Source organism: Talpa europaea (genome assembly GCF_964194135.1).
Source record: "Talpa europaea genome assembly, chromosome: 14".
In the NCBI taxonomy this organism is placed as follows: Eukaryota; Metazoa; Chordata; class Mammalia; order Eulipotyphla; family Talpidae; genus Talpa; species Talpa europaea.
In genome coordinates, this window is record NC_140082.1 from 67,675,483 (window position 1) to 67,695,604 (window position 20,122).

Consider the following 20,122-nt stretch of genomic DNA (forward strand, 5'->3'; position numbering starts at 1 on the left):
TTCCAGCTCCATCCATGTTGCTGCAAATTGCACGTGTTTATCTTTTTTGAATGCTGAGTAATATTCCATGGTGTATATGTACCACATCTTCTTGATCCAGTCATCTATTTTTGGGCATTGGGGTTGTTTCCAAAGCTTAGCTATTGTAAATAGTGCTGCTATAAACATAGGGGTGCAGGTGCTCTTTGGAATTGATGTTTCTGTGTCCTTTGGGTAAATACCTAGGAGTGGAATTGCTGGATCATATGGAAGCTCTATCTTTAGTAGGCTGAGGAATCTCCACACAGCTTTCCATAGTGACTGGACCAGTTTGCACTCCCACCAGCAGTGCAGGAGAGTTTCTTTCTCCACATTCTCACCAAAATTTGTTGTTGCTAGTTTTTTTTATATGTGCCATTCTCACTGGTGTGAAATGGTATCTAATTGTAGCTTTGATTTGCATTTCCCTGATTGCAAGTGATGTTGAACATTTTTTCACATGCCTGTTGGCCATTTGTATTTCCTCTTTGGAGAAGTTTCTTTTTGGTTCTTCTGCCCATTTTTTGACTGGCTTATTTTCTTTGTTTTTGTTGAGTCTCATCAGCTCTTTGTATATTTTTGTGATCAGTCCTTTACCATTAGTGTTGTGTGCAAAAATGTTCTCCCAGTCAGTGGGGTTTCTCTTTGTTTTGGTTATTGTCTCTTTTGCTGTGCAGAAGCTCTTTAATTTGATATAGTCCCAGCTGTTTATCTTTGCCTTTACTATCACTGCTTTGGGTGATGTATTTCCTTCTATATATTTTATGGTTTCAGGTCTTATGCCTAGTTCTTTAATCCATTTTGAGTTGGTTTTTGTGCACTGTGTGAGGTAGCAGTCAAGTTTCATTCTTTCTCATGTAGCGACCCAGTTTTCACAGCACCATTTATTGAACAAACTTTCTTTGCTCCAGTGCATATTCTTTGCTCCTTTGTCACATATTAGTTGACCATAAATCTGTGGGTTTATTTCTGGGTTTTCTATTTGGCTCCTTTGGTCTGTGTGTCTGTTCTGATGATTTTGGCTTTGCAGTATAGTTTGAAATCTGGGAGAGTGATGCCTCCATTCCCTTCATTTCTTTTCAGGAGGGTTTTGGCTATGTGGGGTTTTTTGTGGCTCCATATGAATTTCATGAATATTTTTCCTATTTCTTTGAAGAATGACATGAAATTTTAATGGGAATAGCATTAAATCTGTAGATGCTTTTGGTAGGATGGCCATTTTGATAATGTTAATTCTTCCAATCCATGAGCAGGGGATGTCTTTCCATTTCTTGTGTCTTCTTTTATTTCTTTTAACAGTGTTTTATAATTTTCTTTGTGTAGATACTTTACCTCTTTTGTTAGATTTATTCCCAAGTATTTGACTTTTGTTGTTTCAGTTATAAAGGGATGGTTTTCTTGATTTCTTCTTCCTCAGATTTATTGTTTGCATATAAGAAAGGTACTGATTTTTGTGTGTTGATTTTGTATCCTGCTACTTTAGTAAACTGGTTGGTTATATTGATCAGTTTTTCTGTAGATTTTTTGGGGTTCTTTATGTATATTATCATAGTATCTGCAAATATTGATAGTTTTACTTCTTTCAATATTCAGTTCCCTTGTATGTCTTTCTCTTATCTTACTGCTCTTGCTAGGACATCCTGATGAATAAGTCTGATTGTTTTTGTTTTTTAACATGTGGATTTCTCTTCCTTCCTTCCTTCCTTCCTTCCTTCCTTCCTTCCTTCCTTCCTTCCTTCCTTCCTTCCTTCCTTCCTTCCTTCCTTCCTTCCTTCTTTCCTTCCTTCCTTCCTTCCTCTTTCTTTCTTTCTTTCTTTCTTTCTTTCTTTCTTTCTTTCTTTCTTTCTTTCTTTCTTTCTTCCTTCCTTCCTTCCTTCCTTCCTTCCTTCCTTCCTTCCTTCCTTCCTTCCTTCCTTCCTTCCTTCCTTCCTTCCTTCCTTCCTTCCTTCCTTCCTTCCTTCCTTCCTTCCTTTCTTTCTTTCTTTCTTTCTTTCTTTCTTTCTTTCTTTCTTTCTTTCTAAGGTAGCATTGGTTTACAACACTGTATATGATTTAGAAATGTACTGGATCCCATCTCTTCAGGTGTATATTATCATACCAAAGCCACTAAAAAGGCACCTGAATCTTCCACTAAGTCCACTGAGCCTCCTCCATCATTTCCTCTCCAAACTCCCATGCTCTTAAAGTAGTCTCTATTGTAAAGTAAGATTTCTTTTTTTTAAAGATTTATTTATTTATGAATGCAAGAGCAGGGGTACAGGCCAGAGGTGTGGGGGAGGGAGGAATGAGAGGATTCACCAGAGACAGAGTGGGGAACAAAACAGGCAGACAGACTGAAATACACTGCTGAAGGGAACAGTGGGTGAGACAGGAGATGTCTGCTGCACCATGTGGGTTGTTCCCTGACAGGCCTGGGATTGAACTCGTGCTACAGAGGCTTCAGATTGCTTCATAGTGCTGTGCTTAACCCTTGCATCACCAGGTAAGCACTGTAAAGTCAGATTTTATGAGAAAGCATTTGATAAAATTCAACATCCATTTAAGATAAATGCCCATGAAATTCTCAGCATAGAAGGAACATACCTTAACATAATAAAGGCCATATATGATAAGCCTATAGCCAATATCATTCTCAATGGTGAAAAGCTGAAAGCCTTCCCCTTTAGATCTGGAACAAGACAAGAATGTCCACTCTCACCACTGCTTTTCGATATAATACTGGAAGTCCTAGATAGAACAGATAATATGATATTATAGATAGAGAACCCCAAAATCTCCACAGAAAAAAACTCTTTTGTTAGATTTATTCCTACATATTTGATTTTTGTTGTATCAATTATAAAGGGATGGTTTTCTTTATTTCTTCTTCAGATTTGGTTCAATGGTGTCTGATTCTGCTTAGTTTCTCTGTTTCATTTATGATCAAAGCAATGCTATATATATATTTCTGTTTCTGGTGTATTTCACTTAGCAGAATCCCCTCCAGTTTCATCCATGTTGTCACAAATGGCAAGAGTCTTTTGTTTTGTTTTGGTTTTAGCTGAGTGGTATTCTATTATGTGTATCTAGCACAACTTCTTAATCCACTCATATTCACCTGTCCTTAGACACTTGGATTGATTCCACAAATTGACTATTATCAATAGTGTCTCAATGAATATAGGTGTGTGTGTGTATCCCTTCAAACTACTTTTTTTTTGCTTTCTTCAGGTAGCTACCTAGGAGTGGAATTGTTGGTTCATGTAGTAAATCTAGTATTAATGGTTTGGAAACCATCATACTGTTTTCCAGAAGGAATGAACCAGGCTACATAACGGCCAACAATGTACACGAGTAACTTTTTCTCCACATCCTTAATAATATTTATTTTGGACTTTTTGATATGGGCATTTTCAGAGGTGTGAGATTGTATCTCATTGTGGTTTAGATTTGCATTTCCCTGAGGATTAGAAATGATGATGATGAGTATTTTCCATGTTACTATTAGATACCTGTTATTCTTCTTTATAAAAGAAGACTTTAGGACTTTTACCCATCTTTGGATTGGTTCTTTGTTTGTTTGGTTTTTTTTGTATCAGTTTTATGAGCACTTCATAGATCTTGCATATCATCTCCTTGCAGGTGAATGACATGTAAATATTTTGTCCCATTTGGTAGTATGAATTTTTTGTTTGAATTATAGGGTTTTTTTTTTCTGTGCAGAAGTTTTTAGCTTGAATAAATCCCATTTGTTTACTTTCATTTTTTATTTCCTTGTTGTAGGAGCCAAATCCCCCCAAAGATATCACTGAAGTCAATATTGTGGAGTGTTTTGCTTGTAATTTTTTCTATGTATGTTATGGTTTCAGGTCTTATGTTTAAGTCTTTAATCCATTTTGAGTTAATTTTTGTACATGGTGTGAGATAGTGGTCTGGTTTCATTATTATGCATGTGTCTGACAAGTTTTCCCAACACTATTTGCTGTGGATACTTTCTTTTCTCCATTATATACTATTTGCTTCTTTGTTGTTGATGAATTGTCCACTTAAGTCCGGATTTCTTTCTGAGCTTTCAATTCTTTTCCATTGGTCTGTGTATCTTTTTTTTTTTTTTAGAGATTTATTTATTTATGCATACAAGAGCTGGGGTACAGGCCAGAGGTGTGGGGGGTGAGAGAATTCACCAGAGACAGAGTGGGGAACAGAACAGGCAGATTGACTGAAATACACTGCTAAGGGGAGCAGCCAGTGAGACAGGATAGGTCTGCTGTGCCATACGGGTTGCTCCCTGGACGACCAGGGATTGAACACATATTGCAAAGTTTGCGGACCTCTTCATAGGTTGCATCTTAACACCATGCACCACCAGGGAGGCCACCTGTGTATCTATTTTTTATTCCATTACTATACTGCTTTGATTATTGTAGCTTTGTAGTATAATTTGAAGTCTGGAAGTGTAATACCTCTGTTTTTCCTCCCATTTTTTTGTTTTTGTTTTTGGTCAGGAGTGCCTTGACTACTTCCTGTATAAATTTCAGTAATGCTCATTCTATTTATTTCAAGAATGCCATTAAAACTTTGATAAGGATTTCATTGCATCTGTCTATTACTTTGGTTAAAATTGTCATTTTAACTCTGTTACTTCCAATCCCTAAGACTGGAATTTATTTCCATTTATTTGTGTCTTTATTACTTTTAACAATTTCTTATTGTTGTCACTGTAACAATCTTTCATCCCCATTAAGTTTGTCCCTGGGTAAAGTTTTTGATGATATGGCAGAAGGGATAGTTTTCTTGATTTCTTTCCCTTCTAGTTCATTGCTTACATACATTAACAAAACTATTTTTTTATAAACATTTTATATCCTGACACTTTACTTATTGTTTCAAACTGCTCTTTAGTGGAATCTTAAGGTTTTCTATGTATATTTTCATGTCATCAGAAAAGAAGTGATAGATTTATTTTATCTTTCTTGATCTGGATTCCTTTTATATCTTTATGTTGCCTGTAAACTCCACCTAGTTCTTCCAATTCTATGTTGAGCAGCATTGGTGGAAGTGGATATCCTTATCATGTACCTTATTTTCGATAAAAATTTTCAGTATTCACCATTGAGTGTCATGTTGTCTATAGTTTGTCATGTTTGGCTTTCAATATGTTTAAATATGTTCCTTCTACATCTGTTTTTCAATTTTTTTAATATAATAAATGGATGTTGAATCTTATCAGAAGCCATCTGATCATAGACTCTTTTGGGGAAAGAGAGGTTTAGATTACTGCTACAGTTTTCTTCCTTGTAGTTGTTCTGTGCATGTTTTCTATTTCTTCCTTATTCAGTCTGGAAGGTTGTATATGTCTAAGAATTCATCCATCTTTTCTAGGTTGTTAAAGTTGCTTGCATAGAGATACTCTTTTATGATCCATTGTATTTTGGAGATGTCTGTTTTAACTCGTACTCTTTCATTTCTGAGTCTGTAGAGTTTTCTATAGATGTGTAGATAGATGTTTCTCTTTTGATGATTTTTTTCCCAAAAAATAGCTTTTGGCTTCATTGATCTTTAGGACTTTTAAAATATTTAGTTTATTTCTGCTCTAATTTGTATTATATCTTTCTACTGGCTGTTGGAGTTTTTTCATCTTTTCCTAGTTGCTTAAGTGAGAGGCAACATTATTTATTTGTGTCTTCTAGTATTTCTTGGTGGGCCTGAATTGTTGTATACTTCCCTCTTAGTACATTTTTATTGTGTAAATTCTGGTAGGTTCTCTCTCTCTTTATCTCCAGTTTTTAAGTTTTCTTTGACTTCCTTACTAATCCAATGAGTAATGAGGTTTTTTTGTCTCAACATTCTAGAGGTTTTTCCTGGGTTTTTTGTGTGTTTGTTTGTGTGTGTGTGTGTGTGTGTATGTTTTATTTCTAGCTTCATACCTTTTTGATCATAGAAGAAAAGTGATATGATTTCAATGTTTATGAACTTATGTTAGTGGCCTATCCTAGAGAATGTTACAAGTGCACTTGAGAAGGATGTATATACAGCTTTTTTTGTGTATAATGCTTTATACATATGTATTTAGTTCACCTGGTCTAATTTCTCATTTAAGTCTACTGTCTCCTTCTCTATGTGCTTGGTCTAGCCAATGGAGAAGGTGGGGTATTGAAATTCTCTACTTCTATTGCATTGCTGTCAATGTTTGTTTTCAGTTTTGATATTAGTTGCTTTATAAATTTTTATGCTCCTACATTTAGTGCATATATATTGATGAGTATTATATTGTTACATTATATTGATTCATTAATGATTCATTACATAATGTCTAGCTAGCTCTGTTTCTCATTATCATTTTTATTTGGATGTTTATTTTTTATTTATTTATTTTTTTTGTGGGACCCTTGCCCGTGGCTGGGGAATGAACCGGTGCTGCAGAGGCTGCGGGCAGCCTCGCAGCCCAGCGCTCAACAACTGCGCCACCAGGGGAGGCCCTGGATGTTTATATTTTCTATTATAAGTATGGCTGTTCCTTTTTTTTGTTCCCACTTTCTTATAGTATACTTTATTTACATTGAGCCTATTCTTATATTTGTAGCCATGTTGGTCTCCTGGAGATAGCAGAAAACTTTTGTTTTCTGATCCAATCAGTTACTCGGTCCATTTATATTTATGGTGGTTATTTATATATAATGATTTATAAAGTAAAAAATGAATCATTTATAAATAAATTATTTGCTACTACCATTTTATCTCTTGCTTTCTGGTACTATACATTTCCATTTTTTTTTTCTTTTGTTTGTTTGTTTTTGTGGTTTTTCTTTGCTTTTAAATCACATAGGAGCATTCCTGTCAATATTTCTTTTAGGGTCAGTCTAGTTTGGCAAACATTTTTGTCAAAGTTTTTTGTCTGGGAAGATCTTTATTTATCCCTCATATCTAAGGGAGGATCTTTAATTCTGTGGTATTTTTGGCTGTCAGTTTTTATCTTTTGTGTTTTGATTATGTCATTCCATTCTTTCCTTGTTTGTATGATTCCTTTAGAGAAATCTGACAAAGTTTATGTGAGTATCTTTATAGGTTATCTGCTTCCATTCTATTGCTATCTTCAATATTCTTTATTGGTCATCAATTCTAAGATGTTTTAAGACTATGTGTTTTTGTTGTACAACTCTTTACATTTAGATAACAAAGTTCTATACTTCTTTTATCTTTGTGGACTGGTATATTTCCCTCCCTAGACTTGGGAAATTGTTTTCTATTATTTCTTTAAATAATATCTCTGTTCCCTTCTCTTTCTCATCTCCTTCTGAAATACCCATTATTCTTATGTTGTGATCTTAATTAAGTCAGAGTTCTTAAAATTCTTCTACATTTTTTCCTTCTATAGATATTTTATTTCCTGTTTTTTTTTTATTTAAAACTTAATTTCTATTTTCTTTTAAAAATTTTATTTCCTTGGTTATTCCTTTGTTTCTCTGAATTTTCTTCCAGAGTCAGTTTTCTTTATCAGGGTGATTTTGAACTTTATATCTGATAAAAGGAAAATAATCTTCCCTGATTTTATTCAGGGAGATTGTTTTCTCCTTCTGATGACATATACCTTTGAGGTGTCAAGGTTTCATACTTTGTATTTATCTGTTTGACTTTTTTACTGCTTTAAATTTCCCATTTTAAAAATATACTGTTACAGAAGCTTAGAATTAGCAGTACTTCCATTTTTTTCCAGCAAGTGAATCTGTGGTTATTTTTTAATATTTATGTGATTTTAGAGGTTTGATCTCTCCATAGATTCAGGACCTAATCTTGCAGCTGCTGAACAAGGGGTAAAAAAGGCCTGGAGAGATCCTAATATGAGTGGGAGTGGGTACAGGGTATAGACCAAAATCTCAATATACTGATCACTGTAAATGAATTACACAAGATCAGCTCCAGTTCTATGGGGGGTGGGGGGGTGGAGGAGGATGGAGAATGCAGTGCATATTCTTGTTGCTTTTATCAGGGATTCAGACCACTGGAAACACCCCAGCTCCTTTGCATATATCTTCCATGCCTCTATAATGTCACAGATCAGTGGTTTGCAAGGCTCTCTCCAGGTTGGGACCACAACCTCCAGGCATTTCTCTGCACCAACCTCTTATTTTAAGAAGCATGAAGTTCTTCAGTGTACCTGCTGGTGAAAACCATGCTGATCTTTGATGTCCCAAGAAGTGTTTCCTTTGCCCCAAGCAATGTGATTCTCTGGGTGCAGTCCTGATGTGGTTTAACTTTCAGATTATTCTCCCAGGAAAAAAATCAAGAAGCCTCTTCTGATGCCTTGAAGTCTTATTTTTAAAAATTTGAACAGATAACAATACACATAAAATAAACTTATGAATGTTGAGTTGATATGGTATGAATAAATGAATTGTTCTTCATGTAGGAGGGTTCTTAAGAAAGCAGTTATTTAATAAATGCACACCATGCATACAGATGACATTTGTTATAAAAGAAATTCTGAACAATGTAAATAGCCATTGTTAGATATAAGCATCAGGAAATTCATATAGATGACTGAGATTTTATTATTTTCATATAGGAAGTCATATTTTGTTAGTGCTAGAATCTAGAATTCTTTTCATCTTAAAAGTTTTTTTAACTTTTCATTTTCATTTTTTTTTTTTAAGATTTATTTATTCGTACAAGAACTGGGGTACAGGCCAGATGTATGGGAGAGTGAAAGGATTCACCAGAGACAGAGGGGGAGCAGAACAGGTAGATCTACTTAAACACACTGCTGAGGGGAGCGGCAGGCAAGTGGATATCTCCCTAGTGGGCCGGGAATTGAACCAGCACTGCAGAGGCTGCGGACAGCTTCACAGCGCTGCGCTCAACCCCCTGAGTCACCAGGGAGGCCCTTAAAAGTTTGTTGTTCCCAGGTTACCTAAGTTAATTGGCAAAGATATTGGGTCTAAGACAGTCTGGAAATAGGCATTCTCTATCTCTCAGAGCAGCATTTCCCACAAACCACAGGTCCTCTCTCATTCCTACCCAGCATGTAGAAAAAGCTGAGAAGTTACTTACCTGGTTTCTTTCACACTAAATCTACCAAAGTGTTAAGTAGCAGAAAATCTGTGTCGTAAGACTTTGGATCACATATCCAGGAATTAAATGATCACTTCTTGGGGCCTCCTTGGTGGTCTAGGGGTTAAGTATCAGGGCTAACACCTTGATGGCCTGAGTTTGATCCCTGGCCAGGGAGCTAACTCACGTGGTACAGCAGATCTCTCCTTTTCACCTGCTGCTCCCCTCAGCAGTGTATTTCAGTAGATCTGCCTATTCTGCTCCCTACTCTGTCTCTGGTGAATCCTCTCACCCGCCTCCCCCACCTCTGGCCTACACTCCAGTTTTTATATGCAAAATCATTTTTAAAAATAAATAAATTATAACTTCTTGTAATAATTTGTGTGACTATTTTTCTATAAGACTATAACATCCTTGATATAGGAACTAAACCTGTCTAGTTTTCATTCCCAGTTCCTGCCACAATATTGGAGGCATAGTGATAATTTAATCAATGTTTAATGATATTCTTAGAGAAAAGGCATATGGCAGAGATTGTGAGTATGGCTAATGGAGAGAACCTGGCATGAGAGAAGGAAAACAACACTGTGAAAATATTCCATATGTACAGCAAGACAGAGCTGGAAGATAGGAAGCAGTGTTAGGATTGTATTTCAGGGAGGGAAGTGATGTTAGGGCAAGTTCACTGGTTCTAAAACAGATACCCACTATAAAAGCCCATGTTAGAAGATAATTCTCTATGTTGCATAATGACTTAAAACTAGACATTCAAAGACAACTCTGAAACTCATCCCTCCTTATCCCTTCATCAAGCTCTCCTAAGTCAAAAAAATTGAAGTAATGGCAAAGAAGGTATGATTTAAAAGATAAAAAGAAATGTGATATCTCCTTTGCATTTCTTTCTAATAGCACCACTCAAAATATTAAAACTTAATATTTTCCTACCTGCTGGATTTCTATTAAATATTTTATTACCAAGTAGAGCTCAAGTCCTAAGCAATGTCAAGGCTTTAAGAAAAGTGACACCATTGGAATGATCTTTTACTATTAAATTTCAATATTATATTAGACATATAGATTGTTATTGGATATTTGGCAAACTGGAAAACAGTGGGAGAATAAAGGCAGAAAATATCTAAGACAAAGTTCTGGTCTGAGAGTTTAAAAACTTGATATTCACAAATATCATGACATTGCCTGCTTGATCCTGTTGTTTTTATCAATCTATGACAAATTAAGGCGTACAAAATATATTTTATGCACAGCCAGACTAGGGAGAAGCATACTTCAATCATAGTAGGAAACAAATATAAGGTACATATTGTCAGAAAACTTTCAACTAGATCAATTTATCTCAAAGATAAAGTCAAATTTTCTAGACATTATTTCTACCCACATCATCTTTTCTTTGTATACTCAGGAACAGTTAAAATCTGGGACTTTGGAAGTGGACAGGAGATGAAAGTTTTGCCAGAAGGGAAAGACTGGAAGGAAGAAGAGCATTGGCTGAAACGCCTGATTTTCCTGAAGACTCAGGAAAAACACCAGTGCTTGATCCTAACCTTGGAGTGCAATGGGAAGATGAAAATGATCCAGGTACAATCTCACTTTTATGCTTGTACTCTTTATGTTCTTCTTGGGAAAATCAATAGAATCAGTTGATAATCCCCATTTAACTTCTTGCCAGTTGGTTGAGTATGATATACTCAAGCAACTTTCCCAGGACATTCCAAATTAAACTTGCCAAGGTCCAAGAATAGAGAAGAAAGAATAGCTGCTCTGCCACAGCCTCCCACCCATCCAACATTTTTCTTAAGGATAGTCAGAATCCTCTGGAGTATCAGAAAGATTAAATTTACACACAGATCCCCCCTCTGACATTGATTTTCCCTCATTTGGGGATAATTCACTCATAGAGTTGCTCTCCAGCAGGGGTGGTTGTGAAAGAAACAATGATTTCTTTCTGTTGCTGTAATCCATAATGCATTTAGGGATAATCAAGTCACTTTTACAATTTTCACCACAGTTGCTCTGTTTACTTCAAGGTTAATGATGCAGTCTACTTAGGGTTGTTTTGGGAGCATTGAGGTAGGTTAATTTAATTTTCCTGTGACTCTACTCATATCTAACAATGCTAATGCCTTCTTTATACTTAAACTAAAAGCAAGATTGTTTATCCTGCCTACTGAATAGATATTTCCCTGACTAAAACTCAAATTAGCATTGTCTTTATTATTCCCTTTCTGAAAGGTAAGATCAGGTAAAAAAAAGTCGTGGGTTGAGTAGCAATAATGAAGTACCAGCATTAAGATGACTGATGGTCTTAATGTGGGAAAAAAAAACAAGAGTAAAAACTTCTATGATTCAATGTACTTCCCTAAACAACTTGAAATGACATGTAGAAAAGGACTTTCTTGGTGGTACATGCTAAAACACAACAGTGCATTGATTTTCCTTCTTTATGTTAGTGTAGCTGACCATCAAGATGTCCTGACTTACAGAAAATGTCTGTTTTTATAAACACTCCTTTATTTACATTTTATTCTATGTTTTATTTCTACCACCATCCTTTGTCACTTTCTCCCACTTTGTGTCAAAAAAACTCAATTATTTATTAATGTCCACTAGTTTTATCTGTATTTTGATTTTTCAAATTGTCCACTATGTAAATGTTCAGTATTTGTCTTTGTCATTCTGACTTGCTTTACATCACATAATTCCTTTGAATGCCTGCAAATTTGCTGTAATCACCACACTTTTTTCTTTATTGCTGAATAGTATTCCACTGATAGATACATCTTGATCCAGTCCTTTATCACTAGGCATTTACATTGTTTCCATGTCCTACCTATTGTAATTAATATTGAAATAAATATTACAGAGCATATACTTTTTTAAAGTTGATGGTTTCATGATCTTTGAAGAGAATATCCAAGAGTGGGATTGCTGGACCATACATTCTATATGTTTTTACTTTTTTATGGTAAGTCCAGATCACTTTCCTTAAAGGCTATGCAAGTTTACATGCCCACCAACATTGTAGTAGTTTCCTCTTATTATTAAGTCTTTGATTCATTTTGAATTAATTTTTGTATATGGTGTGAGAACGTGAGCTAGTTTCATTTGATTGCATGTGACTCCAGATTTTCTCCAAAACCATTTATTGAAGAGATTTTCCTGTTTCACATACTTTTGGCTCTTTTGTGACATTTTAGCTGTCCATATAAATGTGGATTTATTCTGGGCTCTTAATTGCACTCCATTGGACTGTCTATTTTTATTCCAATACTATATGACTTTGATTGCTTTGATTGATAGCTTTATAGCATAATTTGAAGGCTGGGAGCCTGGTACATCCATATTTTTTTTAAAGATTTATTTATCTATCTATCTATCTATCTATCTATCTATCTATCTATCTATCTATTTATACAAGCACTGGGTACAGTCAGAAGCGCAGGAGAGTGAGAGAATTCACAAGAGCCAGAGCGGAGAGCAGAACAGGCAGACTGATGAAGTACACTGCTGAGGGGAGCAGTGGGTGGCAGGAGAGGTCTGTGCGCCATGTGGGACCCTTGCCTGGTGGCCGAGGATTGAACCAGCACTGCAGAGGCTGCGGGCAACTTTGCAACCCAGCGCTCAACCGCTGCGCCACCAGGGAGGCTCATCCATAATTTTTTGATTTTGTCAAAATCGCTTTGGCTACTTCTCTTTGAATTCAACTTACACTGAATTTTGTTGAGGGTTTTGCATATGTGTTAATCAGGCATATTGGCTTAGAGTTGTTTTTTTTTTTTTTTTTTTTTTCTTTTGTGATGACCTTGTTTGGTTTTGGTATTAGGGTAATGTTTGCCTCATAAAATGTATTTGGGAGCATTCTGTCTCATTTTGTGTGTGTGTGTGGGGGGGAAATATTTGAGAAGGATAGGTAATAGCTCCTCTTTAAAGGTTTGGTAAAATTCACAATCAAAACTGTTTCATCTTGTGCTTTCTATTTTGGGAGATTATTGATTACTGTTTCAATTTCCTTGTTTGCAATTAATCTGTTCATGTTATCTCTTCCTGATTCAGTCTTGAAACTTCTATGCTTCTACAAATTTGTCAATTTCTTCCATATTTTTTAATATGTTGAAACAAAGGCAATCATAGAAGTCTCTCGTGAATTTCTGTTTTTGTGATATGCATGTTGTAACTTTTCCACTTTCATTTCGTTTTTTGTTTTATTTGTTAATGTTTTCTTGTCAGTCTAGGTAGACTTTCTTAGTTTAAATAGGGATTTACCTATTTTTGTTTATTTTTTAAGAAAAAGTTTTTAGCTTTATTGATCTTTCAAACTGACTTCTATTTCATTCATTTCCACTCTAATTTTTATTATTTCCTTCTATTAGCTTTTGTTTTCATTTGTTCTTATATTTCTTTAAGGAGTAGTGGTAGTTTATTTATTTGAGATTTCCTTGATTCTTGATTTAGTTCTGGAATGTTTTATACTTCCCTGTTAGTATTGCTTTTTTTTATATCCCATAGATTCTGGTAGGTTGTGTCTTCACTTTTGATTGTCCCCAAGCATTCATTAATTTCTTCTTTGATTTTTTTTAAAGATTTATTTATTCATAAATACAAGAACTGGGATGCAGTCAGACGCAGGAGGGTGAGAGGATTCACCAGAGACAGAGTGGGGAACAGAACAGGCAGACTGATGAAATACACTGCTGAGGGGAGCAGCGGGCAAGACAGGAGAGGTCTGCTTTGCCATGTGGGAATCTCTCTGGCCTGCCGGGATCGAACCCACACTGTAGAGGCTGCAAACAGCTTCAAAGCGCGGCGCTCAACTGCCTGGGCCACCAGGGGAGGCCCTTCTTTGATTTTCTTGTTAACCTAATAGTCACTTATTAGTACATTTTTGAGTCTCCACATGAGAGGTTTTTTTCAGCTTTCTATTTGTGGTTGATTTAAATTTTGACCCTATTGTGTTCATTATGGTCTTAATATTCAAGAATTTATTGACATTTGTTTTGTGACCCAACATGTACTCTATCCTGGAAAATGTTCAATATGCACTTGAAAAAAAAATGTGTTCTCATATTTTGGGAGGTGTAGTGTCCAGTAGATGTCTAATAGGCCCATAGCATCTAATTTCTCATTGAAGTATATTATTTTCCTGTTTGTCTGTTTTTCAATCTTTGAATATAAGTAGGGTGTTGAAATCTACTATTATTTTTTTAAGATTTATTTATTTATGCATAAAAGAACTGGGGTACAGGCCAGAGCTGTGTGGGTGAGATGATTCACCAGAGAGTGAGTGGGGAACAGAACAGGCAGATATACTGAAATACACTTCTGAGGGAGCAGAGGTTGAGTTTAGGAGAGGTCTGCTGTGGCATGTAGGTCACCTCCCTGGCTGGAGAGCAAACTTGTGCTGCAGTGGCTGTGGATTGCTTCATAGTGCTGCGTCTTAACCACTTGTGCCATCAGGGAGGTCCCTCTTCTACTATTATATTGCAGCTGATGTCTGTTTTTAGGGTTGTTGACTTACATATTTTTGTGCTTTTTCATTTGATGCACATGTATATTGATAAGTATTAAGTTTTCCAGATATATTGTCCCATAATCATTATGTAGTATCCACCTTTTGTCTTGAACTTATGCTAATTTCAAAATTATTTGTCCTGATGTAAGTCTTGTGTTTTGGTAACTATTTTTTATTTTAACTTTGTGGAAATTTTCCTCTATTATTTCCCTGTACAGACTCTCTGTTCCACTCTCTATCTCTTTCCTTTCTGGGATAACCACTATTCTTATGTTGGTTTTCTTAATGCCTTTGGAAAATTCTCCACATGCTCTGACAATCCTGCCACCTGTGTCCCCTACCTAAGACCACAAATCCCAGGTTCCTCTGTCCACCTACATCCTGTTTGATATAGCATGAGTCACCTCAGAGTCAAACCTGCTGAATTCTTCTCTGATTTTTACTCTCCAAGAGATATTCAATCACACTGCTATCTACAAGTCTACCTCTTCAAACAATGTCCCTCCAACTTGCTGTTCCAAGAGACACAGATATTTGGAATCAGACCCTGCCATGGTGTCCACTGGGGCTTGTAAAATCTGTGACTTTGAGAAAGATTGCTTGTCTGCTTGCCAGGGCCTAACATATCTCTGTGGCTTCCTGGTCTTCTCCCCAAAGTTGCTGCCACCTCTGCTCTCTGCTCTCAACTTGCTGGATCCTACTGATTTCCTGGATCCTACTGATTCAGATCCATTTGCCATTTTACTCTTTTGCTTCTGGGCACTGCTGTGCCATCAGGACTGACCTTGCCCACTGTAGCTACCCACTTGAACAGTTCTACTGTTTGCTGGCACCCGTGCCCCTCCTTCAGATGTTACTCCTAGTGTGTGATGTACTGATTTTTTTTTTCTTCTTCAGGAGTTATGCTTTTGTTCTACTGCAGTCTAGGTGTATTTAGAGGAGATAAGTCCAGAATCTTCTCTTGAATTCCATCTCACTACTCTCCTTCTAGGTTGTTTTTGATTTCTGCTTTAATTTCTTCTTCAATCCAATAACTATTAAACAATATATTGTTTAATTTCTATGTAAGTATGACTTTTCCTATTTTTTTTATAGTTGATGTCTAACATTTTGTCTTTGTGGTTATAAAGAGTTTGATTTCAATCTTTGTATATTTATTGACAATTGACTTCTGTCCCCAAAATATGATCTAATATTGAAAATGTTCCAAGTGCGCCTGATAATAACTATTCTCAGTTGTTGATCTGTCCATGGATCTGTAAGTGAAGTATTAATATCCCCTAGTATTACTGTGTTGTTGTAAATATTTCTTTTTAGTTATATTAAGAATTGTATTTCTGTGCTCTGTTATTTGATTACATTTTATAAGTGTTAATTTTTCTTGTTGTATTAGTCCTAGTAATTCAATGTCTGTATTTTTCTCTTATTACCTTTTAAATTGAAAACATTTTTTGTGTGGTACAAATATAGCTATTCCTGACTTTTTTTATTTGCTATTTGTTTGTAGGATTATCTTCCAGTCTTTAAATCTGTGTTTTCTTTTGTTGGTAAGATGATTTTCTTGTAAGCAAAAGAGGTTCGATTTTGTTTTGATACATACTCAGCTGCTTTGAATTTTTCACTGGTGAATTCAAGTCATTTATGTTCAAGGTGATTATTGAGACTTATGTGCTCATTACATTATTTTTTTAAGTGTCTTTGTCTTTTTAATTTTTTTAATCTTCCTTTTAAACCTTGTTTAGATTTAGTATCTATTGTCTCATTGCTATTTATAATGATTTTTGTTTCAAGTTTTGTTAAGGGTAATTTGTGTGATCCTTGGGGAGCTGGTATCAAATTCGTTCTGATGGACCATGTTGTTATTTTTTCCCTTCAAATTATATAATTTAGATGTTTGTTACCTCTACTTTTAACTTTTTTTTATCTTTTAACTTTTAAGTTACTTTATGGTATACACTTTAATTACCCTTACATTTCCTACTTGGTGTTGATAATTTCTTTAAGTTTTTGCTTTTATTCATGTTCATCTTGCAGGGTTGGATTTTAGATAGGAAATACTGCCCTTTGAGTACTTTAAATATTTCAATTCCTTCCATTCTTGCATGTTAGTCTTCTACTGAAAAATCATCAACAGTCTAGTTGATGTTCCTTTATAGGTCACTCTTTTTGCCTCCCAGTGTTCTTAATATTCTGTTCTTATCATTGACTTTATTTTTTTTATTTTTTTTTTATATAGAGGCATGCTTTATTTACTTGTTTGCTGGTTTGTTTGTTTGTTTTGTCTATACAAGCACTGGGTACAGTCAGAAGCGCGGGAGGGTGAGAGAATTCACCAGAGCCAGAGCGGGGAGCAGAGCAGGCAGAAGGACCGAAGTACACTGCTGAGGGGAGCAGCGCGCGGCAGGAGAGGTCTGCACGCCATGTGGGACCCTCCTCCGGTGGCCAGGGAGCAGCCGGGGATCAAACCGGCGCCGCAGAGGCCGCGGGCAGCTTCGCAACCCAGCGCTCAACCGCTGCGCCACCGGGGAGGCCCCTTATCATTGACTTTAAACAATTTTATTATAATGTGTACCAGAGATGTATCTGGTATTTTGTTCATAACTTTTTGGACCTCTTGGCTCATGAAATTCATTTCACAGATTGGCATAGTTCTCATCAATTATTTATTTATATAAATTTATTATACATCTCTCATTCTCTTCTCCTTCAGAGACCCTCATGATATGGATGGTATTTCTCTCAAATTATTCCAGAGAACTTACACTCTTTTCATGTTTTTGATTCTTCGCAATGCTATAGTGTTTGTTGTTGATTTTCTGACTGTGCTTTTCAGGTCACTCATTCTCTGCAGTACTCATATTTATCTACTATTGATGTTCTCTATTGCATTTTTAAATTCAGCTATTTTTATTTTTTTAAAGCTTTATTTATTTATTTATACAAGCACTGGGTACATTGAAAGGCATGGGAGGGTGAGAGAATTCACCAGAGCTAGACCTGGGAGCGGAACACGAAGACTGATGAAGTACACTGCTGAGGGGAGCAGTGAGCCCAGCAGGAGAGGTCTGCGTGCCAAGTGGGACCCTCGCCCAGTGGCCGGTGATTGAACTGGTGCTGCAGAGGCTGTGGGTAGCTTCTCAGCCCAGCGCTCAACCGCTGCACCACAAGGAAGGCCCAAATTCAGTTATTTTTATATCCATTAGTTCTGGTTGTAACCCTGTCATATATTTTTCAAGCTTTGATGTATTCCAGTTTTACATTGCCCACCATTTTTCTTAATGAAATAAACATTGTTATAACTATTACCTTAAATGCTTCTTTGTGCATATTCCATAATTCTGCTGGATTGAGATTATTTCAGGGTTTCTTCTCTCAGCTTTTGTGATATGTTCTTCTTTATATTTTTTTCTCAATTTTATAGGTTGTAATAGGGAATTTCCTTTTATCTTTGTAAATTAATATTATACCCCTCCTCTAACAAGTTGGTTATAATCTTAGGTTTTTATCCAGGGTTTTTAGGTATTTATTATTTTACTTATTGCTCCCTTTTTTCCTTTATATCAGTTCACATGGTCAGAGTACTATTGAGAGCTCGAACCAACCTTTGGCTGCCTCCAGTAAACTGATCTAATGACCAAAGAGAAACATAAACTGAAAGTAAAGGAATGAAAAAAAAATTCTACAGGCAAATAGCACCCAAAAGAAGGCAAGGACAGACATACTAATAGAGTTAAAAATAGATTTCCAGCTTTAAAAGATATCAAGAGATAGTAATAGATGCTATTTAATCATTAAGGGGAAAACAAAATAGAAAGATATGATATATACTCAATATATACTCACCAAAATAAAAATGGCACTAAAATGCAACAAACAATATCAAATCTGAAAACAGACATTGGGGAAAATACATATGTGGTTGGAGATTTCAACACCCCACTCTCACCAATGGGAAGAAAATAAAAAGAACACAATCACCTCAAGCAAAAATCTTTTGACATCAGAGGGCACTGAACCACTAAAAGACCAATACACAATTTTCTGTTGTGTTTATAGGTCATTCTCAGGATTGACCTGAGTCATAAGACAGAGTGGGTCACAAGACAATTTCCAAATACTGGGTCACAAGACACTACCAACAAATTCATGAAGCTTGAAATCATACCAAATATCTTCTATGAGGATTAAGTTATTAAAAAGAAGACACAAAGGAATGGAAAGATAGACCATGCTCATGGATTTGATAATCAATATTATCTAAATGTCTATCCTATTCAAAGCAATTTACAGATTTATGCAATCCCAATAAACGTCCCAATGACATTCTTCAAAGAAATGGAACAAATATTACTAAAATATTACAAAATGTCCCAAATAGCCAAAGCTCTCCTGTTGGAAAATGGAGAGTATTACAATAGCAGATTTCAAAGTATAATATAAACCCATAATAATTTTAAATGGATAGTACTGGAACAAATCAGTGGATGCCAACGGAACAGAATTGAGAACCCCGAAATAAAATCACACATTTATGGACAACTAATATACAACAAAGAAACAATGTGTTTACATTGGAACAAGTAATGGTATGGGAAATGGTATGGGAAAATTGGACTGCCACAGGCAAAAGAATGAAACTAGACTATTCTCTCTCACCATACATGAAAATTGACTCAAAATGGATAAAAGATTTGGATGTAAGACTTGAAACCATAAAATACATAGAAGAATAAATAAGCAAAACACTGAATATCTTTGGGGACTTATCTCCAGCATAAAGGAAATCATAGGAGAAAATAAACAACTGAGAGAGTATTAAACTAAAAATCTTATTCACAGTGAAAGAAATGGTAACCAACACATAGAGAATCTAATCAAAAATTGGACAAAAGAGGGCCTCCCTGGTGGTGCAGCAGTTGAGTGCTGGGTTGTGAAGCTGCCCTCAGCCTCTGCTGCGCCATTCAATCCCAGGCCACTGGTGATGAGGGTCCCACGTGGCGCACAGACCTCTCCTGCCACCCGCTGCTCCCCTCAGCAGTGTATCATCACTTTGCCTCTTCTGTTGCCCGCTCTGGCTCTGGTGAATTCTCTCACCCTCCCATGCTTCTGACTGTACCTAGTGCTTGTATAAATAAATAAATAAATCTTAAAATAAAAAAAAAAGTGGACAGAAGAGCTAAATAGACACTTCTTCAAAGAAACTTGCAGAAAGCCAACAGCGCGCACACACACACACATTTTCATCATCACTTAACATCAGAGAAAATGCACATCAAAACCACAGTGATACAACATCTCATAACAGTAAGAATGGCCCATATTTAAAAACAAAGCAAAGCAAAACAAAACAAAATAGAAACAACAAATGCTGGTGAGGTTGTGGAGAAAAAGGAACACTCTTATAATATTGGTAGAAATGTAGACTGGTCCAGTCCCTATGGAGATAAATGTGGAGATTCCACAAAAGAATAAAAGTGGATCTGCCATATGATCCACTCCAAAAACACAAAAGCATTAATCCAAAAGGAAATCTTCACTCCTATCTTTATT

At 35.9% G+C, this 20,122-nt stretch overlaps 1 protein-coding gene across 1 annotated transcript in view; it reads left to right on the plus strand.

The window, feature by feature from the left end:
- The window catches only part of WDR64 (WD repeat domain 64), a gene marked incomplete at both ends in the record, with an annotated part of 151,618 nt that overhangs the window by 92,628 nt on the left and 38,868 nt on the right, over nucleotides 1-20,122 (plus strand). The window contains one exon of the mRNA XM_084253145.1: nucleotides 10,466-10,641. Coding sequence (XP_084109271.1) covers nucleotides 10,466-10,641 — 176 coding nt within the window. The remainder of the gene's footprint in view (nucleotides 1-10,465; nucleotides 10,642-20,122) is intronic.